Source organism: Corvus brachyrhynchos, unplaced genomic scaffold, assembly GCF_000691975.1.
Source record: "Corvus brachyrhynchos isolate BGI_N302 unplaced genomic scaffold, ASM69197v1 scaffold175, whole genome shotgun sequence".
NCBI lineage: Eukaryota > Metazoa > Chordata > Aves > Passeriformes > Corvidae > Corvus > Corvus brachyrhynchos.
Window position 1 is genome coordinate 4722045 of NW_008238448.1, and position 19836 is coordinate 4741880.

At 38.6% G+C, this 19836-nt stretch overlaps 1 protein-coding gene across 1 annotated transcript in view; it reads left to right on the forward strand.

Moving 5' to 3' along the window:
* The window catches only part of CENPC (centromere protein C), a 30541-nt gene that overhangs the window by 7082 nt on the left and 3623 nt on the right, over nucleotides 1-19836 (forward strand). Inside the window, exons 7-18 of the mRNA XM_017736738.1 lie at nucleotides 501-704; nucleotides 878-1257; nucleotides 1889-2738; nucleotides 3273-3311; nucleotides 4533-4606; nucleotides 5683-5751; nucleotides 7500-7604; nucleotides 8424-8522; nucleotides 11101-11199; nucleotides 11479-11633; nucleotides 12073-12163; nucleotides 13607-13676. Coding sequence (XP_017592227.1) covers nucleotides 501-704; nucleotides 878-1257; nucleotides 1889-2738; nucleotides 3273-3311; nucleotides 4533-4606; nucleotides 5683-5751; nucleotides 7500-7604; nucleotides 8424-8522; nucleotides 11101-11199; nucleotides 11479-11633; nucleotides 12073-12163; nucleotides 13607-13676 — 2235 coding nt within the window. The remainder of the gene's footprint in view (nucleotides 1-500; nucleotides 705-877; nucleotides 1258-1888; nucleotides 2739-3272; nucleotides 3312-4532; nucleotides 4607-5682; nucleotides 5752-7499; nucleotides 7605-8423; nucleotides 8523-11100; nucleotides 11200-11478; nucleotides 11634-12072; nucleotides 12164-13606; nucleotides 13677-19836) is intronic.

Below are 19836 nucleotides of genomic sequence, written 5' to 3' on the forward strand. Positions count from 1 at the left end.
GTCTTTTACAAAGTAAACTAGCTTCAGTTGTGATTATTATCTCCTCGTTGGAAGATTTGAAGCTGAACTGCAACACTGGCTAGTTGTCCTGGCCACAGTTCTGCTTTGCTAGAGGATTGAATCTCTGGCGTAGATCATAATGATGGACTGACGCTCATCCCATTGGCTCCCATTGATGGAATGAGATTGGAAAGACAGTGCACCTGCAGTCTAGGAAACCTGGTGGTTTCTGAAGCACACTTTCCTAAAATTAGGAATTTGTCTTGCTGAGCAGCCTTCACTTGGATCAAGAGTCACATGCTGACTCCATGTTGCCTGTGGACACTTGCTACTATGCTGGAAAGTACTACTGCTAATCTGTGTTCCAGCAAGTTTCCAAAGGGAAGCTCATTCATAAGAAGTGAGATGCTGTCAGCAAGAGCATCTGTTCATCCTCACAATACTTTATTGTGCACTCAGGATTTATAGCAACAGGTTTGAATGCTGCTTTTCATTCATAGATTGCGTTTTGATGACTGTAATACGTCAGCTGCAGCAAAGAGTCGTGGAGAAGTTGAAAATTTGGAAGGATCTCAGCCTGGGAGAGATGAGCAGGTTGCTCTTGTGCAAGGAACAGAACGTGTTACTGTGTCTTCTGCCCGGAAAGAGAAGTCTTTCTCTTCAGCTGTCTTAGCAGCTGTAGCAACAAGAACGCTTGGACAGAGGTTTGTTTTGAGGCTTAATATGGAAAGTAGGAAGGATGAACTTTATAATAATTCTTCTGAGGAATGTTCTGTACTGTGTCTAGGTTGGGAGTCACCACTAGATTTGAAAGACTGAAAGTCAATTTCCCCCCAGCCCTGAATGATATGAATGTTTTTTTCCGTCCTTTCTTTAGATATTCAACATCGATATCACCACCATCACCTCATCCTGTGAAACATCAAGATATAGAAATAGAAGAAGAATGTGAATTTTTAATTGATGAATCAGGTGATGCATTTTCTACTGCTTGGATTTCAATACCCAGTAAGAGCAAAAGATCAAAAAACGATGGCTCCGCAACTCCCATTTCTAAATCTCAGCCCTCTGAAAAGAAGCCGCCACAGAATAAGAAAGTCAAGAACAGAAAAGTACAGGTAAAAGCACTTACTAAACAGAAACTGGATCATCTGGATGTTGGAGCTTTTGACCTCAAAGAAATGTCAGAGTCAGATCCAATATCTAATAGTGAAGAAAATGTCCTTCCATCTCAAAGCCGTAAGAGTACTCATATGGGTAAGTTATTTAGCAGCTTTTCAGTATTTCCTTCCAGGTCACATTACTGGATTATTTTCTGGTGGTTTATAAGGAAATTATAACAAAGTAGATGATAGGTATTAATGGATTCCTTTTTGGTGTTTCAGTTGCACAGTTAGATTTGGGTGAGACAGAAAGTCTTCACTTTTTTCGCCACACCCTTTGCCTTTCCTGTTAGGACATTGAAAATTAAATTAGCAGTGTTGTCTTTTCTTATGAGGAGCTGTAGAAGGTAGGTACCCACAAGCTTTTGTTCCTCTCTCCATAGAAAGGAGGTTATGTGCTTTGAACAGAAAGGGGATTGAGTTTTAGGAATTATTTGTGAAGGGTTTTGTAGCAGGAAACACTGAAAACTGGAAAGCAGACTGAATGTAACATTTCTGCCCCCTCTTTTTAATTAGGAAATACTGAAAGTATGCCAAAGTTTTTTGTAGACTAGTTTAGTGAAAGCCTTCTTTTAGCCATCGGTGATAAAACTGGTTTTGCGATACCTCTTTTTTTTTTTTTCTTCTCCATTTTGATTCTTTATTTTGTGCATTCAGATATCAACATATCTCTTCAGGTTTAATAGGAAAAGGTATTAATGTCCAAATGTTTCATGTACTGACAGGAAAGACTAAAAAGGATGCACTTAGACAAGACTCTCCAAACCAGGAAAAGAACACATCCTTGAAACCAGAAGCTGAAGAACTGATGTTGTCGTCGTCTGGACTGGAAACAAAACCATCTGATGAAGAACAGTGTAAAACAAGGATGCTGCCAAGTGAGGATTTGCCTGTGCCCTCATCTGGGCATCAAGAAGAGCAGACTGTGTCTCTAAAAAAGTCTCTCAAGTCTTCCAAGAATCTGCAGTTGGCTTCTAAAGCTTCTCAGCATTTAGTTAAGAAGAAACAAACTGCTAAGCAGAAACTTCCAAAAGTTAAAGTAGCTAAGAGAGGGACAGTAAGTCCAAGGAAGAAGCTTAAAAAATCTGCCCAGAAAAGTAGTAATAAAAAGCCTCAGTTACAAAGAGAGGAGAGTTCTGACAGTGAACCTGGTGAAGAAGAGCTTGAAAGAGAGCCTGTAGAATTGAATGAAGTATGCACCACACCCTTGCATCAGAAATTAGAGACTCCCGTGATTCAGAAGTTGACTAAGTCCGAAAAGTGTAGAAATGTATTACACACACCAGAGTCACCTGGTGGTGCAAATAACAGAACTTCTGTAAAAGCATTACAGCATCCCATGGACAGCGTGAAGAATCCTAAAAAGAAACATTTGCCTGCCAAGTCTTCAGGGAAGATACCCAAAAAGATTCCACGTAGAACCAATAAAGCTCTTTGCTCAAGCCCTGAAGACACCGAGTCTCAAACAGATTCTGACAGCTCTTCTGTACAGGCCATGGCAAGGAAAAAACAGAAGTTACCAGATGTGAAAATAAAAAATAACAAAAGGAAACGTAACAGGCAACATGGACTACAGTAAGCTTTTTGTGTGATTCCTTACAAATGTGGTGTATAACTTGGTAGATAATTAAACTCATCTTGACACCTTTTAAGCAGAGATGGCCCAGTTGAAGTATGTGATAGTTTGAGGCTGGTTGAATAGTTATAGAGAAACCAAGCAGTTTAATCAACATTCTTTTCTCAAAGCTGGGTACCATGTTTAGTGCCTCCTACATGAGGAAGCTTGTTCTAAAGTGTTCTTGTGAGACTTGCAGAGCAGATCCCGTTTAACACAACCCCACCACCAACAGAGTAACTTCACTGTCAAATTTGTTCCTTTTGAAAAATAAATTTAGAAAATACAGCATTTAATTCTTCAGCTGTATTTGTTTTTGTCAATCTAAAGACTAAGTTCAAGTGGTCTAAAACCTGGTTTATAATCATTGCTTTTTAATTTTTTTAATGCCTTTTTTATAGTTTTGTTCAGGATGCAAAATTATTGACCTGCAGGTTCCTTTCATTAAGTTGACTTAACACCAAATGTAATAAGAATAATTTTTTCTTTTCTAGAGATTCCTTTGTAGCTGAGAAGGTTGTGAGTTTCGAAAGGTAATTTCCTGAGTTGTCTGAAAAATGTTAATTTAATCCTACTTCTGCCCCACTGAGACCCCCCTGAGACTGAGCAACTTGTATGGCTGGTGTGTTCTGTGCCTTCCTGGTGAAGCACCAAGTGGAACAGGATTGTGATTCATGCTTGAGGGTTTTAAATACTGTGCTAGTACATTTAATAAAGTAATACAATTTTTCTTCCTGTCAAGAATAAGGGGTCATAATAAGCTTCTTGCCTTTGGGGATTTCTTTCCTTTGAGGCTTGCTTCCACATGAGTGTGTAATTTTTGAATAGAAATACCAATGCTCCTAGAACTAATGACAGCTGCACTAATAAAATTGATGTCAAGTAGGGTATAGAACTATATCTACAATCCAAATTCTTTGTGCACATACACAGGCATGTATCTTCCCCTTTCAAGGGATGGGAACTTAATAACAAAGCAAACAGGAGTGGCAGTCTGTGAATTTATTAAATTCTTGTGCAGTCATTCTGCTGAAAATGTTGGGGGCTTTAATTCTAAGGGAGCCTACTGCAGACTGACTTGGAAAATTTGTAGTGTAGGTTTGCTAATCTAAATAATTGAAATGCATCTTTTGGACTTGATGTGGATAACAGCTGAACTTCACTGGCACACTAAAAGCAGTGATGCACAGCCTCAGATGGGGGAAGAGGGAATGTTAAGGGTACTGATGTTAAGGCTGTAGAAGTCCTGTTTCAAGTGGGTTAATTGCTACGGAATCTGTTGGAGTTATATGTGTAAATTTTTGCCATTTTATGGGGGAGATTTCATTACAGACTACATATTAAAAGCTGTTTTACTGTCCTTTCCTTACAGTATGCAAAACAACTCTTTAAAGCACTTCTATAATCGTGGTATATGGAAAATTGTTTGTGTAAGGTAATGCTACAGAGGTGAGGAGAAGGTCTGTTCTGGAAGGGAGAAAAAAAGAAGTTTAGGAAACCTGTTTAGAGAGGAGGTGTGGACACTAATTTGTCTGCCTGATGACTGAGTAGAGGAGTAGTTAATGAACTTCTTGACCTGTGATTTCTAAGGAGCAGTCATTTGCTTCAGTGTCTTAATTGGTATGGACATGTTTAAAAATAAAACCCAGCCCACATGATCTGAAACAAACTTAAATTCACTATTCTTGGCAGTGTAATGTTCCTTTGACATTTAACATGTTCAAGCAGGTGTATTTTTTTTTTTTCCTTTGCAGTGGGCCTGTTCTAGAAGATTGTGATAAATTTGCTTCCAGCAGTAAGTCTCCTGAACAGGATGATACATCTTCAGGTAATGTTTAAACTTGGTATTTCCTTGCATTTTGTAGGTTTCTTATAAACTGTAGCTGACAGTTCAGTAATTTCTGTTGTGTTCAGCTTGTCCAGAACAAGAAATGCAGGTTTTATTGGCTGTGGTTACATTTGTGTCCAAGTGTGTGGTGCAGCGTACTAGCTTCATGGTGTTAGCTTTGGGAGAACACAGCCCTCCACGGTTTGGTATCATGCCTACCAGGATGAAGTTATTCTTTCCAAAATACTTAGAGAAAATTTTTCAGGCTCAGTTTGTACCGGTTTGATGTGTTGCCATATGGTGGTCCTGTATGCAGTCACTTCAGGCAACCCTGAGCCAAATTAAGGCATTAATGGTGTCATGGCCTGTTTGCCAAAGAATACTTTGGTTTGGTGGTTTTGGGGGGAAGAAGGGGGCAGTGTTTGTTGGATTTGTTTGGGGTGTTTTTGGTTGGTTGGTTTTGTTTTGTTGTGTTAGGGGTTTTTTGTTAGTTGTTTGGTTTCGTTTTGAGTTTGGGGGTTTTTATGTGTGTGTTATTACTTGTTTGGTTTCAGTTTTAAGTTTCACTACACAAGTTGCACATGTAGTCATAATGAACATGAGCCCTGGAGATACGAAGTCTTTTCATTAGTGTTTCAGGGTCAGATGTGAATGTTATTAGTCCATGCAATGCTTTCTTCAGATACCTAGTTTTGTGTGTGTTCTGGTTAAAAATTTGTTCTAAAGTTAGGTTTGAGTGATATGAATCTGAATGACCGTGCACTTTGATCAATAAAATTATGTGTATAGTTTGTAATTTGTCAATGTTCATTTTATCAAGAGGGAGAGGTCTGAGGAGTATTTACTTGAATGTATAATTTTCAAGTAATTTTTAAGTTTACTCTGTTTAAAAACTAATTACATATACTGTTTATCTACACTGGGTTTCATATATGTTTATAGCAAAAGGTGTTACTGGAAGCACTATCCTTGTGACTTCTGTTTGTGTTACTTTTGGTTGCTTCTGGTGGGTATATTGAAGAAAAGTCAGGAATAATAAACGCCGTTGGTGGTGGGGTTTTTGAATGTGTTTTCAGATAATTCTGAAGACTTGAATTACAAATTAAGACACCTGTTGTCAGACGACATAGCAAGGCATAAAATAGGTAAGAGTATTTTAAAATATCATAATGTAAGTGTGTAAATGCAAATGCATTTTCAGCTTGATATAAACATTGCTGAAGGAGACAGGCAAACACCTAGAAATAGGTTCATCTGTTCGTAAGTACTTACAGATAAGATTTGTTATTTCTTCATGTATAGCCCTTCTCTTAATTTTAAAGTTATTTTTAAAAACTTCTAGTGTTTTTTTATTGCCATATTCAACAATTATCTTTTTATCTGCCACACTTCCGTTTTTCATGGTATAGTGTTAAGGAAACTTAAGGAGCCACTCTGGCAGTCACACTCCCACCACCAGAGACTTTAAGTCCTGGGACTGAATCCCCTTTACAGTGGGTGGCTCCAGTGCCCTGACAGGTGCCCCACTTGACCCTACACAGCCAGACAAGGTTTCCGTGCTGGCTTGACCCTGGATTTCCCATGGCAGAGTCTCAGACCTCTGGTTCCTTTAAGTAATTTTATGGTGTAGTAACAGAATAACAGCTTAAACTGGAACAAAGGACTATCTGGGCTTTTGTACCCTCCCAGTCTGTGTGCCGGACAGTCTCGAGTCCTGCTGGTCCTTCCAGCTGAGTCCTCGGCTCCTGCTGTGTCGCTGAGTGTCCGGTCACCTGGCTGGGCCACAGGTCCCCGTGCCCTTTGTTGTGCAAAGGGTCAGCATCAGTTCACAACCTCTTGCCTGAGGCTCCCACCCAGAGCTCAATCTCTGGCTGGCACTGCAGCTGCACACCCAGCTACGTGCACTGAATATATTCCTAAACAACTGAGTCAAGACAAACTCTTACTGTTCAGTGAGAGCAGTAAGAGTTTGGATTGGTTTTACGCAGTAAAACTGAGAGTGCAAATAACCTGCCTTCTGTGGTGGTCTGAGTCTGGATAGGGTGGAACAATGGGAATGCAGTCAGTTGTAGTCCCATGCTTGTCTGTTTTACATTGTGGGTGTTTTTTTATTGGCTTCATTATTTTTTTATGCACAACACTTCAGTTTAACTTCGAAAACTGCTTTAGCAACTGTTTTCTATTTACCATTTTTAACATTTAAATATTCTTGATTAATTTTCTCTGAGATCTTAAGGGGCTTTTACTCTTACAAGCACTGAAATATCATATCTCACTGTGTTCATATATGGCAGCTTGCACAACTTGAAAGTTGAGATGATGTGATTAGTACAACTGAAGATAAATATCTGCGAAATCTTGGAAATATGTGGAGTTTCTGTTTGCAAAAGTGTTGCTCTTCTGGACCCTGGAAACAGAATTTATGAATGTGGAAGAGAAGGATGTGCCTATGCAGTCTCTGTTACCCTCCCCTTGCCATAACCGAGGCAGTGCCTTTTTACAGTTGCTAATGAAATCCCCCAGATTCAGGCAGGGTTCTTAGTCTTTGTCTAGAGCTTTGTCTTCACAGTTGTAGCATGTTTGCTGTCCTTGAGCTTGAGCTCCTAATGTCTGTGTGTCTGTGGTTCACTAAGATGTATAGAATGAAATCTAATGTCCAGTCAGGGTGATGATTGTTTAAGAAAAAGGGGAGTGAAATACTGATGTATGCAAAAGAAGGCATTTGGCAATACTTGAATCCTATTTTCTTGTCATGATAGCAATGTGATAAAAATATCAGCTGGGAAGTGCTGACCCTCTTGTGGTACAGAACAAGAGGAAAAGATACTTAATATTTTCTGTCTCTGAATTTTTCTTTCATACTTGATGTGAATGACTTCATCCTTCAAATTAGTAATGCCTACCAACACACCTAATGTTCGTCGGACAAAGAGGATACGACTAAGACCTCTGGAATACTGGAGAGGCGAGCGCATAAACTATACTATGCAGCCTTCAGGTATGAGTTCCACAATACTTATTTGCTTCCTTCTGATAGAGCAGAAAAGAGAAATCTGTGAGTTGATCTTGTGCTGTGGGAGCTTTGAGACACTTATTATTGGATAACTTTTTAAAAAAAGATTATTTGTGGTCTCCAGTTAGGCATCTCTCCATGTAGTCATCTTCTCTTTTGACACTCCTGTGTCAGCTGAAAATAGTGTCAGCAGAGCATGTTAAGTACCTTGCCTTGCCTTCATTATTTAGGGAAGAACAGAACACTTTCTCTGTACTAGTGGGTTTTTTATGCCAGAGATTATGTATGATATTGGAAAGAGATACAATCTACTGGATCATTCATTGGAGCATTTCTCTTTGTGTGAGGATAGTTTTCCAGAGCTGATACTATAATATTTTATTCAGTCTCAGTGTTAAATACCTTAAGTGAGAAAATAAATCTTGTTCTCAGGAATTTTTTTTTACTGACAATTCAGCCTAGTTTAGTCCTTTCCTAATTAATTGGTTCACTCAAAAATAGTATTTCTTTGTGTCTCTAAAAGTGATATTTTGTCTTAAAAATTACTTGCATGTCATGGTTTTCTGAAATGTTCTTTGACTGAAATTTGATGAAATTATTTTTAAAATGTCTCAAGTTGCATTGCACTCCAAGATACTTAATGTTGAAAAGCTTTTTTGTTTGTTCTGGCTTTCTAAAGTGATCTGAAAAGTTCAGCACCAAGGAAGTGTATTCTCAATTGAAATGCTATTTGGTTGGTCAAGATTGCATTCTTTTAAATTTGCTATGAGTTAGTGAACTTTGTTTAACGTCCTTTTGTTTCAGGAGGGCTTGTGATTAGTGGATTAGTGCATCCAGAAACACCATCTCCCAGGAAGAGTAAAAGAAGGAAGGATCGTCCCAAGCAGAAAAGAGATAAAACAAGTATGAACACAGACTTTTTTCCTTTGGATTCTTAAAGTCTCTTTAATCAAATGCTCTATTGCTGTAAGATTTTCCTCCCATAAACACTCAATTCTCTCTCTGGGTGAAAATAATTTTATAACATAATTTTGTAATGTGATCTGATGTGGAAAAACCTGCTCCTACTGGATCTATAGCAATGTTGTACATTCTTGTTGTAAAATTGTTCACTTCTCAGAGTAAGAAAGGAAGAAATGCTGGACATACCCGAAGTGCTTTTGGGCCTTTAAAGCAGAGGCTGAAGAAACTAAACTGTACTTACTTTGTGTTCAGATCGTGATGCTAGTGTGCACAGTTAAGGTATAAAAACTTGCCGCCATTTTACTGATACCTGTAGTAACACATCTAAAAATGCAGCAGAGAGTGTTAGTAGGGTTTCAAGCTGTTGTAGGTTAAATACAAAACCACAACACGGTAGGTGAAGGGAGAGCTTTAAGAACAATGCTTAAAATAGTTCAAAGTGGGCAATAAATCTGTGTTTAAACAAATAGAGACTCTCTGTCCAGTAGATAATAAGTATGTAAATAGTGCTCAGAAAAGAGAGTCAAAGTCCAAAAGCCAAAATATTTTTGCTGTGCTCTCTGGAAGATGTTGTAATGCTAAAGAGCCTTTCTTTATGAGGACTGTCTAGAGCTTTTGTTTGAAGCTGAAACATTTCTCTGTGAAGTTACAGAATTAATAAAACAAGAGCTAACAAGGATGGAAAGTGCCATACAGTTCTAGCACTAAAGTAATCAGGACTGAAATAATCATCAGAGAAATAAGGAAGAAAACAATTACTGTTGGTACCAATTTCTGATTTTATATGTGTTTCATGTAAATTTTATTCCTTACCTCAAAAAGAAAGTGGTAGGACTAGAGAAGGTTTAGGGAAAGTTCATCAAAAACAGAGAAGGACTTCTGTAGTGAAGACTCCTCAGCCCTGAAGAGAATACTATGGAGGTCTCTAAGGAGGAGGTCTAAAAACACCTCTGAAATCATGACATGGAGAAGGGAAATAGGGATAAATGATTTTGTTGGGGTTTTCTGCTTGTTTTTTTAAACACAAGAACTAGAAGGTATGGAAGGAAGACAGTGAGAGCTGGGTTCTTCAGCAAAATAAGGTGGTCATTCTCACTGTGTGCTTCCTGAATATTGTGGATAAAAATATTTATGTAGTTTCAAGGCAAGAACCAGGTATATTCACAGGAGACTTAACTGTTAATAGCTCTAAATAAAGCCTGTGAGCTCCAGATTAGAGGTGAAAAGTATTCTATTGAACAATCAGTACATTATTATGGCATTTTTGGGAATGGAAGGAATACCTGTTTTGGGCCACTGATGGGAGACAGAGCCCTGGTCTAGGTCAGTCTTTGATCTAAGTACAGTTTAAATTGTAATATGAATCATTTGCAGCCTATGAGGACCTGAGCTGGTACTAACTGTTCATACTGTATCTTACAAGAACTATTGGTTGCCTTTGAACTGTCTTCCAGAGGTGATTGATTTCCTCTGTGACAGACATTCGTCCTTGGAGACACATCCTTGAGTCTTAGTGATGCATATAAGGCCTGTCAGCCAAGTAAAATTTCTAGCACAAATTCTTAAATGTTATTGATACAATAAAAATTCTGTTTTTATAGCTAGTAGAGTTACACCTGTTGCTGCTTCTTTTTATGGAGAGATGGTTATGTTGGAACAAAGCTGTTCAAACACAGTAACTTTCTTCCTCCCCCTGACTGTCTTGCTGTAAGAGTATTTAAGCTGCCATGTGTGCCTACAAAATCCTATAGCTTGCCTTTAGCATGCTTCTTCGGTCTGTGTTTAAAGAAATTTCCTGTGCGCTGTAGAGCTAAAATTGTCTGCTTAAGAGAATTCTGCAAGAGAGCTTTGGGATATTTATTCTGCTGTGAATATTCTAAAGCATCACTTTTCTTTTTGAAAAGCATAGCGGTGTCATCAGTTCTTAGGATATTGCTTTCTCTGGAAAAATCCTTTTTATTATAGAAATAGTTCTCAGATTTACAACTTACAGCGAGCTTCCTGTAATGTTATTTCGTGAGAAAAGGAAAATTGGACATGTGCTTATCTTTTGAATGCTTTCTCTCTTAAGTGTCCTGATGCCTATCAGTAGTGGGTAAGAGCAAAAACACTTGTTCTTCGTACTTCATCATGTATTTCATATTCTCTCAGCATCTGTTGCTAGCAAAACACTTCTCTCAAAACACAAGAGTTTACTTTTGAGTAAATACTGTTGTTAATACCATAAGATAAATAGTTTCCTTGGATAAATCCTAGGAAATTCCTTAGGATTTAGAGAGTGTTCATCTCTTACACACAGAAACAATTCCAATGAAAAAGACATTTTCAAAGAATTGTTATGGATGGTTTTCTTTATTTGAAGAAAGAGTATTCAGTCTATTTAGTCACTTATTACAGAAAATTTAAGTACTTAATGTGTGACATTAGAATTGTGGAAAAGCTGTGGTTAAATGATTAACTTTTTAAAATCTATACTGATTACTTTTCTGGTTTTGTTTTGGTTTCTTTGTATCCTCAGATACAAGAGAGATACCTGCAAGTTTGGACCACACCCTAGCTGATACGTCTAAGCCAACCATTGTACTGGACCCAGTAACAAATAAGGAAGTACATCTAGGTGAGTTGAAGGGATGTGGCCAAGGGACTTCCTGAATCATGTAGACTGATAAGAAAAACAGAATGTTCATGCCACATTTGGCATAAAAAGGTGAGGTTTTGAAATATTCATTGTTCTTTTGGAGAAAGTTCTGAGGAAGACACAAAAAATGTCCTGTTTTTTCAGCTAAATATTGAGTCTAGATTTTGGAGGTGTTACACTGAAAGAATATGCACTGAGCATGTAACAAGACAAATTATGTGGTAGCATTAATGTTAATCTCCTGGACGTTTTTTGTAGATTGTATCAACACTGCAAGCAGTAACACTTACTACGTCAAAGATGAAGCAGTAGAAATATACAAAACTTTAAATACATCTCTTTTTGCAACTGGTAGATTGATTCTGAAACCATTTAAAGAAAAGGGACACCAGTTTGTCCACATGGATACAATAGTAAGTGTGCTTTTTTGAAATTTTTGTAAAATGGACTTTGTAAACAGAAGATCTGTTGGAGCGGTTGGAAGTAACATATGAAGTTGAGAGGTCCCCCTGACTCCCCTCAATACAAACAAACATTAATTAATCGTTTGCTAGAGGTAATTTGCACGCACATTGCCCTGCCTTGCTTTGTATTAAATCTCTATGTCCATGTGCTCCTGTTCTCTGGATCTTGCAGGCAAGATAGAAATAGCAAAAAAATAAAACTGGACCCCATCTGCCTTTTGAGTTGAGCATCTTATTTTTCATCAGTATGGAAAAAAGGGATTGCAGCTCTGCTAGCTTATTTGGGGTTTTATCTTTGTTATATGTATGCAAGTGTTTTCTTGTATATCTTTCTTAAATGTTTGCAAAGGAAGTGCTGCTAACCTTAGAACCTTTGGCTTCCATTAAGGCTTTCCATATTATCCGTGGCAAAGTTATTGTTACGTTACATAAGACATCGTATTATCTGACTGCAGGGGACTGCTTCTATGTTCCAGCAGGTGAGTACATGGGTCTGAAACCCATTTGTTGGGAGGTGCATGAGACTAAATTAGCATGCTAGGAATCAAAACCAAACAGAATGACTGAAAGAGAGAAGATTGAACAGAGAATGGGAAAGTACAGGGTGATGAAGAATGGAATGTGACACAACACTGGACATGGGTTGATTATCTAATTGTTGAATGCAGGGATACATATACCGCTTGTTTATGTGAGTTGGCCTCAATGTTGTGGTGACACTACCAAGTTCTAAGAGTAAATTTATCTTGGTATTCTGGTTCTGTCACTAGCTGTAATGTTGAGGAAACATCACAGACAGCTTAATGTTAGTGGTAGTTAATATAATTGTTTTGGTCACCATATGCTTGCTGCTTTTTTCCTATGTAAAATTATGAAAATCCATTTGGATCAGTTCACCATATTTTGTGCTTTGTGCGTGTATATAGAAGGTTTAAAATATCTTGTTGAATAGGTTGTACCTTCATATGTTATTTTGACAATTTAAAGGCTTGATTTTGTCCTTCTGATATAAAAGTGGCGTGAATTCCATACGGGAAGCTGTCCATCAGTGGGTTAAGACACTAGTCAGGAGATTTTGTAGTAGTGTTAAAGCAGGCTGTTCATGGAGCTGTAGAGAGCTTTTGTACAGCTTCTTGTGAAGAAGCTTATCCTTAGAAAATGAGGAATTAGCCCTTTTTTTCCCCGTTAACTTTTCAGCACAATGTCCTGAGTGAACAATCATTGTTCAATTAATGCTTGATGTTTTGAAGCATTTTTCTGGTGTTTGTTTTAGTTTTAAAAGTTTAGTGGGTCTGTAGAGACAATTTTGTCATTTGCTTTTTGGGAAAGCAGATTATATAGAACACTGAAAGTTTTGTATGACCGTAAGGATCTACACTTCATTCTTCCCTGCTTCCTGATGGCTGCTCTCAGTATGTCTGGATGGGCAATGCAGTGTTTGTGGCAGGTGATCACTGTAATTCATCGTGTGGCTGTATATGAGTGTTAGGAGGTTGCTCGTTCCTGATGCTCAGGGCCTATTAGGTAATGCTATTTTGTGGTCATGTTAGTGTGCAAATCTCAAGTGAAGATATGCAGGTAAGTTTCCATTGCAGTTTTTATTGATAGTTTCTGTAGGAATAAATTAAAGTAGATTCAGTCACCTTAAAGTTTTATTGTGGGTTTTGAGAGCTGAGAGCTCAAACCCGTTACATTCTTCTCAGTAAAAATCTTCTAAGCAAAGATTGAAGTAAATGACACTAGCTGTGTTCTTTGTCGTCTCTTTGAAATGCACTGACCTGCCTGTAAGAGTGGCATCCTAGATTAGGAGCTAATATTCCTTCTGTTAAAATATATAAAAAAAAAATATACTTGGCTGAAGACAAGACAGGACTTCAGTCCTAGTGGCTCCTAAGGAAAACTTACTCTGTTTTTATTTGTAGGAAATGGATATAACATACGTAATCTTCTGAATGAAGAAAGTGTTCTTCTCTTCACACAACTCAAAAACAGGTGAAGAACTTTCTGCAGAGAAGTTTGCCTAAACACTTGTCAATTTTTTGTATGTTCTGAAGTTCTTTTTACATACAGAAATGTTCGAGTCAGCCCATCCTAACATTACAAATTAATACAGAGCAGCTGAAATCAACGTACGAAGAGTTGAGACAAAAACCAGAAGAATGTTGGTAATTGGCTGTCAAAATGAAATGACATACTGAAGGGCCTTGCTCTGCAGCAGTTACTGTTCTTGTGCCATCCAGTGACAGAAAACTATAAGTATGAAATGTGTGGGTATATTTGTAGTTCCAAATTGTATCAATATGCTTAATCTCCCTAAAGATGCTTAGCACTTGAAAAACGTTGACATCTTCAGCTAACATCTGATGCATAGTCTTAACAACTGCCTGGTACAACCTGCTCAGAATAATCTCTGTTTAAATGATGAACCTGCTGTTTGCATTCCAGTAATTGTTGTCTAGGAGATGGGCTGCTGAAATGCTGTTGTGCTGGGGTCCAGCCGCCTTCTTATATGTTAATGACAGGCGCTCCTTCCTTGTCTGGCAGCTGGATGATTAGTGCCTCCAATCTGAATAGGAAAATAGGAGCTCTTAAGTAGGAGCTTATCAGTTGTGTCTTTTTTGTGGAAGCTATGGCTTGATTAGCTCTGAACATTGTTGATAGCTTTATTTTGTGTAACAGTGATAGGTCATTGCCAAATGTATTACTTTAATATCTCCTTTTGATTTGCTTACTGTGTTCCTGGATAATAATGAGGACCTTTGGGAAAGCTGTAATTACACTGTATACTCCAGAAGCCAAGTCTAGACAGCAGATGGTATACATAGCATTTGTCTCCCAAGCTCTTCGAGGTTTCTTCTGGCTGAAGATAAGGATGAACTACAGCTATTGTGGTATTCTGCTTTCTCTCTCTGGTCATTTCCATCCTCGAAGAGAAGGAGATAAGGAAAATTGAATTGGAATTGTGAACTTCCAAGGACTTGAGGATTGAGCACTAACCTTGTAAGCAGTTTTGGCCATGATCTTTATGCTAAATCTAGAGTATACATTAAAGTAGGAAAGAATTGGCTTTCAGCTAACTTCCTGTGTGTGTGAAGGGCTTGGACACCAAGATTACCATGCCTCTGTGAAAGATCCTTTGGATTGGGGAATTTGAGATAATACTGTCATTCTCTTTCAAGCAGTAGTTCCTATGGTTAGTGCATATGTAGACTGACAGCGGAAATACTGGTAGAAGTTGTGCACTGTCTTTTCATTCATGGCTGAGTCATGTGTAACTGAGAAAATGAAACAGGAATGTGCCTATTGCCTTTTAGTTCTGTCTTGAAACGAACTACTGTCAGAGTTCAGACTACACAGAAAGACTTTTTTTCCCAGCTCCAACTCTTGTAAGCAGTTTAAGAGTTTTTTAAAAAGAAAAAAGTCATTTAGTTACATTAGTTACATATGGTTTACAATATAAATTTGATGTTGGCAGCTTTTCTAAATTTTGGGCTTGGGTTCGTCTTTTCAAGGTCAGCAAGATTCAAATAATGTCCTTCCTGTGTTGGAGCCATACCAGCTACCAGATGGGCACACATGCTGTCTCACTGCTTGAGGGGATTCCACCCACTAAAACGTTTAGTTTTTGTCTTTCAACTCCTCAGGCCTACAGAGATCTGGAATTTTGCCACTTGGAAAAAGAGTACAGGGCTAGGATTAAACCAAAGACTCTGCTTCTAACCCAAGCAGGTCTCCCAGCAGTCAGGCCATGGATGTGATGGTCTCTGATCCCAGCAGCAAATTGGTTCCAGCTGAAAATCAGAACAAGAAAACTTTTCAGTTGTGTTAATGGCCAGGGAGTTCTGAAGAAAGATACCCTGCGAACTCTTATCTGTGTTACCTGTCTGCAGATTGGGTAGCAGAAGGATGGATACTTAAGGGGTTAGCATAGGTAACTTATGTGGATGGACTACAGAGCACGTTGTCCTAAAGGAAAGTGTGGGTGGATGCCGTGGCAGAGCTCAGCAGGCTGCTGCTTGCCAGGGATGTGTTTTCCTTTGGTGGGCTGAGATGAGAAGTGATAACATTACCCATGTCATACCAGGCACTGATGTGTCTTCCCCCACTGCACTGTACTGCAACTTGGCAGCAAAGTTTTGAGGGGTTTTCTTTTGGGCAAAGAGCACTAAGTCCTTCAGGATGCTTTCTTAAGCAGAAGTAATGTGTGCAGACCTTTTCCTGACACAGGCTGGAAAGTGCAGATGTCCAAGTGCAGGTCTAAGGTCAGCATGGCTGTTTGTGTTTTCCTATTTCTGTGTCTGGGAGCATCAAGAGAACAGGGAGGATTTGGTAAAGTACATCACTTTTTAGGCTGGATGGTTTTGCTGCTTTCTGGCAGGTCAGTTTCTTAGGTGAAATGTCCCGTGTAGTTTGCAGAGAACATTTTGTAGCTGGACTACATCTGAGTATGTTTGTGGTTTACTTTTTTTTTAAGAAGCAATATCAGGTTTGCCAAGGGATGTTCTCTGGAATATTGCTGTGGTTTAGCAACAATTCTGTTATTTGTCAGTAGATGGGGCTTTAAGCACAGCTGTTGGTCCTTTGCTGGCCTCTGTGCTCATTAGGGTCTGGTTTTTGAAAGTCAAGAAGAGTGTATTACAGGTGGAGATAAATTTAGTTGAATTCTCTTGCAAGGAGATGTAAATCAGTTGCCCTTCACAGTAGGATGTAACTACTGAACATTGCTAAGTTCGTTCAGTTACATGGATGTTGTACTTGTTGCAGCCACTTGCACAAAATTGTTCTTTAAAACATTAGTGTATAGCAGGACCTGGGTTGTTCACCATTGGTCTGGATTGCATTTCAAATTTTTTTTCTTCAACTTGGCACTTGTTAGAAATTTGCTGCTGTGTCATTAGCCTAAATATAGTTTGAGGAAGTGCAGGAGAATGTTCTGAGTGCCAGGACTCCTATGGCTGCTGAGTTGTGCAGTGTGTCAATCAATAATCAGTTGTTAAGTCAGAAGCAGCAGCTGATGTTTCACCTCTGCCTGGTCTTGCTTTGGCTCCTCCTTCCTACGTTTTTGTATACATCAAGCCAAATAGGATATTGCAAAGAAATAAGCCTTTTCTGAAATGTGAGAAGTTAATGTTCTTCCTGCATGTGTGTGATTCTTTTTGCCAGCATATTTTCTGCTCTGCTGGGTAATCTCACTTCCTCTGGCTACTGTTGTTTTTAGCCAGGTTTTTGCGGAGCTAGGCTGAAGTTGGTTAACCAGTGTTACCTGTTGTGGAGTGATGTGTGGGATCTTTGTCTTGAAAGAGACATGGCCTTTCTGTTGTCTGTGAGATGCACTTACTGTTCCTAGTGGATACCTACTGATATCCTAGTGGATACCTACTGATATCCTAGTGGATATCCCTGTTTCAGTGTATTAATTCATTGCTTTCTGTCAACAGTAATTGAGAGAGCTGGAAACAAAAGCCAAGTCACATATTTCAGCTTCATGTTGATAGGTTCATGTGTTCTATAGTAGGTACTGTGGTGACATCCAGGGGCTTTTTTTTTAAGAGGCTTAACTGAGAAGTCCTGCCACAGTAAAAAGTCAGAGTTTTGAAGGCTTTGACTCCCTTCAAAAAAATTACAGGTTAGTAGGTTCTTCTGCAAATCTATCTTTTCATAGTTTCATTTGGTTAGAAAGCTGTTCCTGTTTTACTAACAAAGCTTTTTGCGGTTTAAATTAGCAGAAGAATGATGGCAGAACAGTCAGATGTGTATGCACATCCATATTTGTACGACTCTGTAAACGTAAAATAGAAGATTGTGAGCTGAGTAATTACAGAAAAAATAAACAGGACCAATAAAAGAGACTGTTGCGGCACATATACAGTTTCTTCTATTTTTCAAGTGCACAACTAAATTGGTTATCTGCAGATGATTTTAAATTAACATTTGGGGAATGCAATAAACCTAAAGAGCCATTTCCTCATAACAGCTGAAAAGGCATTTCAGCATGAAGGAATATTTCTTGGATTTCTACTGATGTATAGACTCTGCATGATGTCTTTTGCAATACAGGATTTACTTTAAGTGGTGATTAATTGCAGGTGATACATCTAACTGAAGAGCATGGACCATGCCTCTTTAATGGTATTGACAGCTGTTGTAACTGAATATCCTAGTTTTTCCAAACTGGTACATTTCCTTGGCAGAATATCTTGTCACTTCACAGATGTTCACAGATATAGTCAGAAGAGATCTCAAAGGCAAACTTTTGGGTTGCATAGATGAGCTTCAGTTAGGATTTGACAACCAAAGTGATTCCTGTGGTCCACTTCTAAGATGCAAACATGGTTGATCACCTGTCAAAACAGTCGGCTGCAGATTATTAGGAAACAAATATGTTAAAAGGTTTGCCTGCAGAGCTGCCCTATGTTTTTAAACCCACTCACAAAGCTCCTCTTCTGATCTGCTTCATTTAAACTTCTGTTCCCAAGTGAAAGTGCAGCACAAAAGGTTGTAAAACCACAGGTACTTTGCATTCCTTCTGCAGTCCTGTTTGGAGCACAGTGATTGAAACAAGGACCTGGAAGAAGCAAAGTGTTTATTTTGTCAGTCTGACTGTTGAGTTGAGATACAAGTCTAAAAATGTTCACAGAAAAAAATATTAATGTCTGGAATAAGATTTTTAACTTCTCTTTTCAGGTAGGTAAGGACTTTTAAATTTGAAAACTGAAGAATTCCAGTACTCCTAACAAATATTTAGGAAGCTTATTAAGGGGTATGATAGCTGTTAACACACATTATTTCATTTAGCTTATTAAATTTTTTCACTGTGGTGGTGTTTAAAGCTGCCTTTTCCTGTGTTTTCAGTAACAGTATCTGAAATGAGAATTGATCAAGATGGCAGATGGATGGTAATGCTGTGAGGGTGTCTTCTGGAGTCAACGTGCCATAAAGAGCGAGAGGAAGGGAGTGATATGAGAGGTGTAAACATAATGAAGGGCTCTGTATTAGTGCTCAAGCGTGTTGCAGACTGACTGGTCTAGGTTATGCGAAGTGTTTTCAGTGAAGCTAAGCAACTTTGAAAAGATTGGTATGGGAAAGGTTTTCTGGTGTTGGTGCCACAAGGACACAGCTGTCTCTGGTGGTAACCCACACTCGTGGTTTGGGATTCTAGTAGTGATCTGATCACTTGCATTTAACAGCATTATGTCATCTAAAACTATAGGGTTCAGCTAATGAGCATGATGTATAATCCACTGAAGAAGAGGCCTGAATTTAATGAATTTTACCCTTTCTTTATGTTAGCAACACTTTCATGTTGTAGTACAGCGGGGGTAATTACAAGAATTGAAAGTTAATTACAAAAAAGTTTTTTTCAAACACTATCTGAACTTGAAATTTTATTGCTGACAAAGAGGGGACTCCCCTAGGATGCAGTAGCCTATACACTGAAGAAACTGAGTGCTTCTCCTGTATTTCAGTTAGTGCCAAGTGAGCTCTGAGGCTAATTAATCAAAACAAATTCACAATTAAGCTCAGAAAGGAAGACTAATTAAGTAGACAGTTAAAAAAAGTGCTGAAGAAGGGAGCAACCTTAAGGGGAAAGTATGAGACTCCCAGTACTGGCCCATGAAGGACAATTAAGTGATAATTGCAGAGGCCTTTTTGCATCCAGCACATGCTGTCTGCCTTTTATTATGGCTGATTTTCTTAGCAATAGAAGCAGACATTTGCCTGATGAGCAACTAAGCTGTACTGTGCACTCGTAAGGTAATTCACAGGTAAGGCAGAGAGCTTGCTGCAGCTATAAATTAGAACACAGCTTCCAGACTTGAACAGTATTTTAGATAGTGAAAAAGCCCCATTGCATTTTAAAGACAAACTAACTTAAGTGTTTGCTTTATTTCCCTCTTCATTTTGTGGCACACTGAGTCCATGTTAGCATTCTGTTTAAGCTTTCAAACGAATTACACTGAGTGAACTGTCAGAATTTAAAATAGCTTCATTCAGTTGCTCACCCCACTGAAGTTCACAGAAATCATTACCTTGTCATGAAATGGCTTCTGTTGCTTATGTCCTTGTATTGGGTTTGTGTGGCCAGGTTTTGATAGTTGTGGGGGGTGGTTACTGGGATGGCTTCTGTGGGAAGACAGTAGAAGGTTCCCTC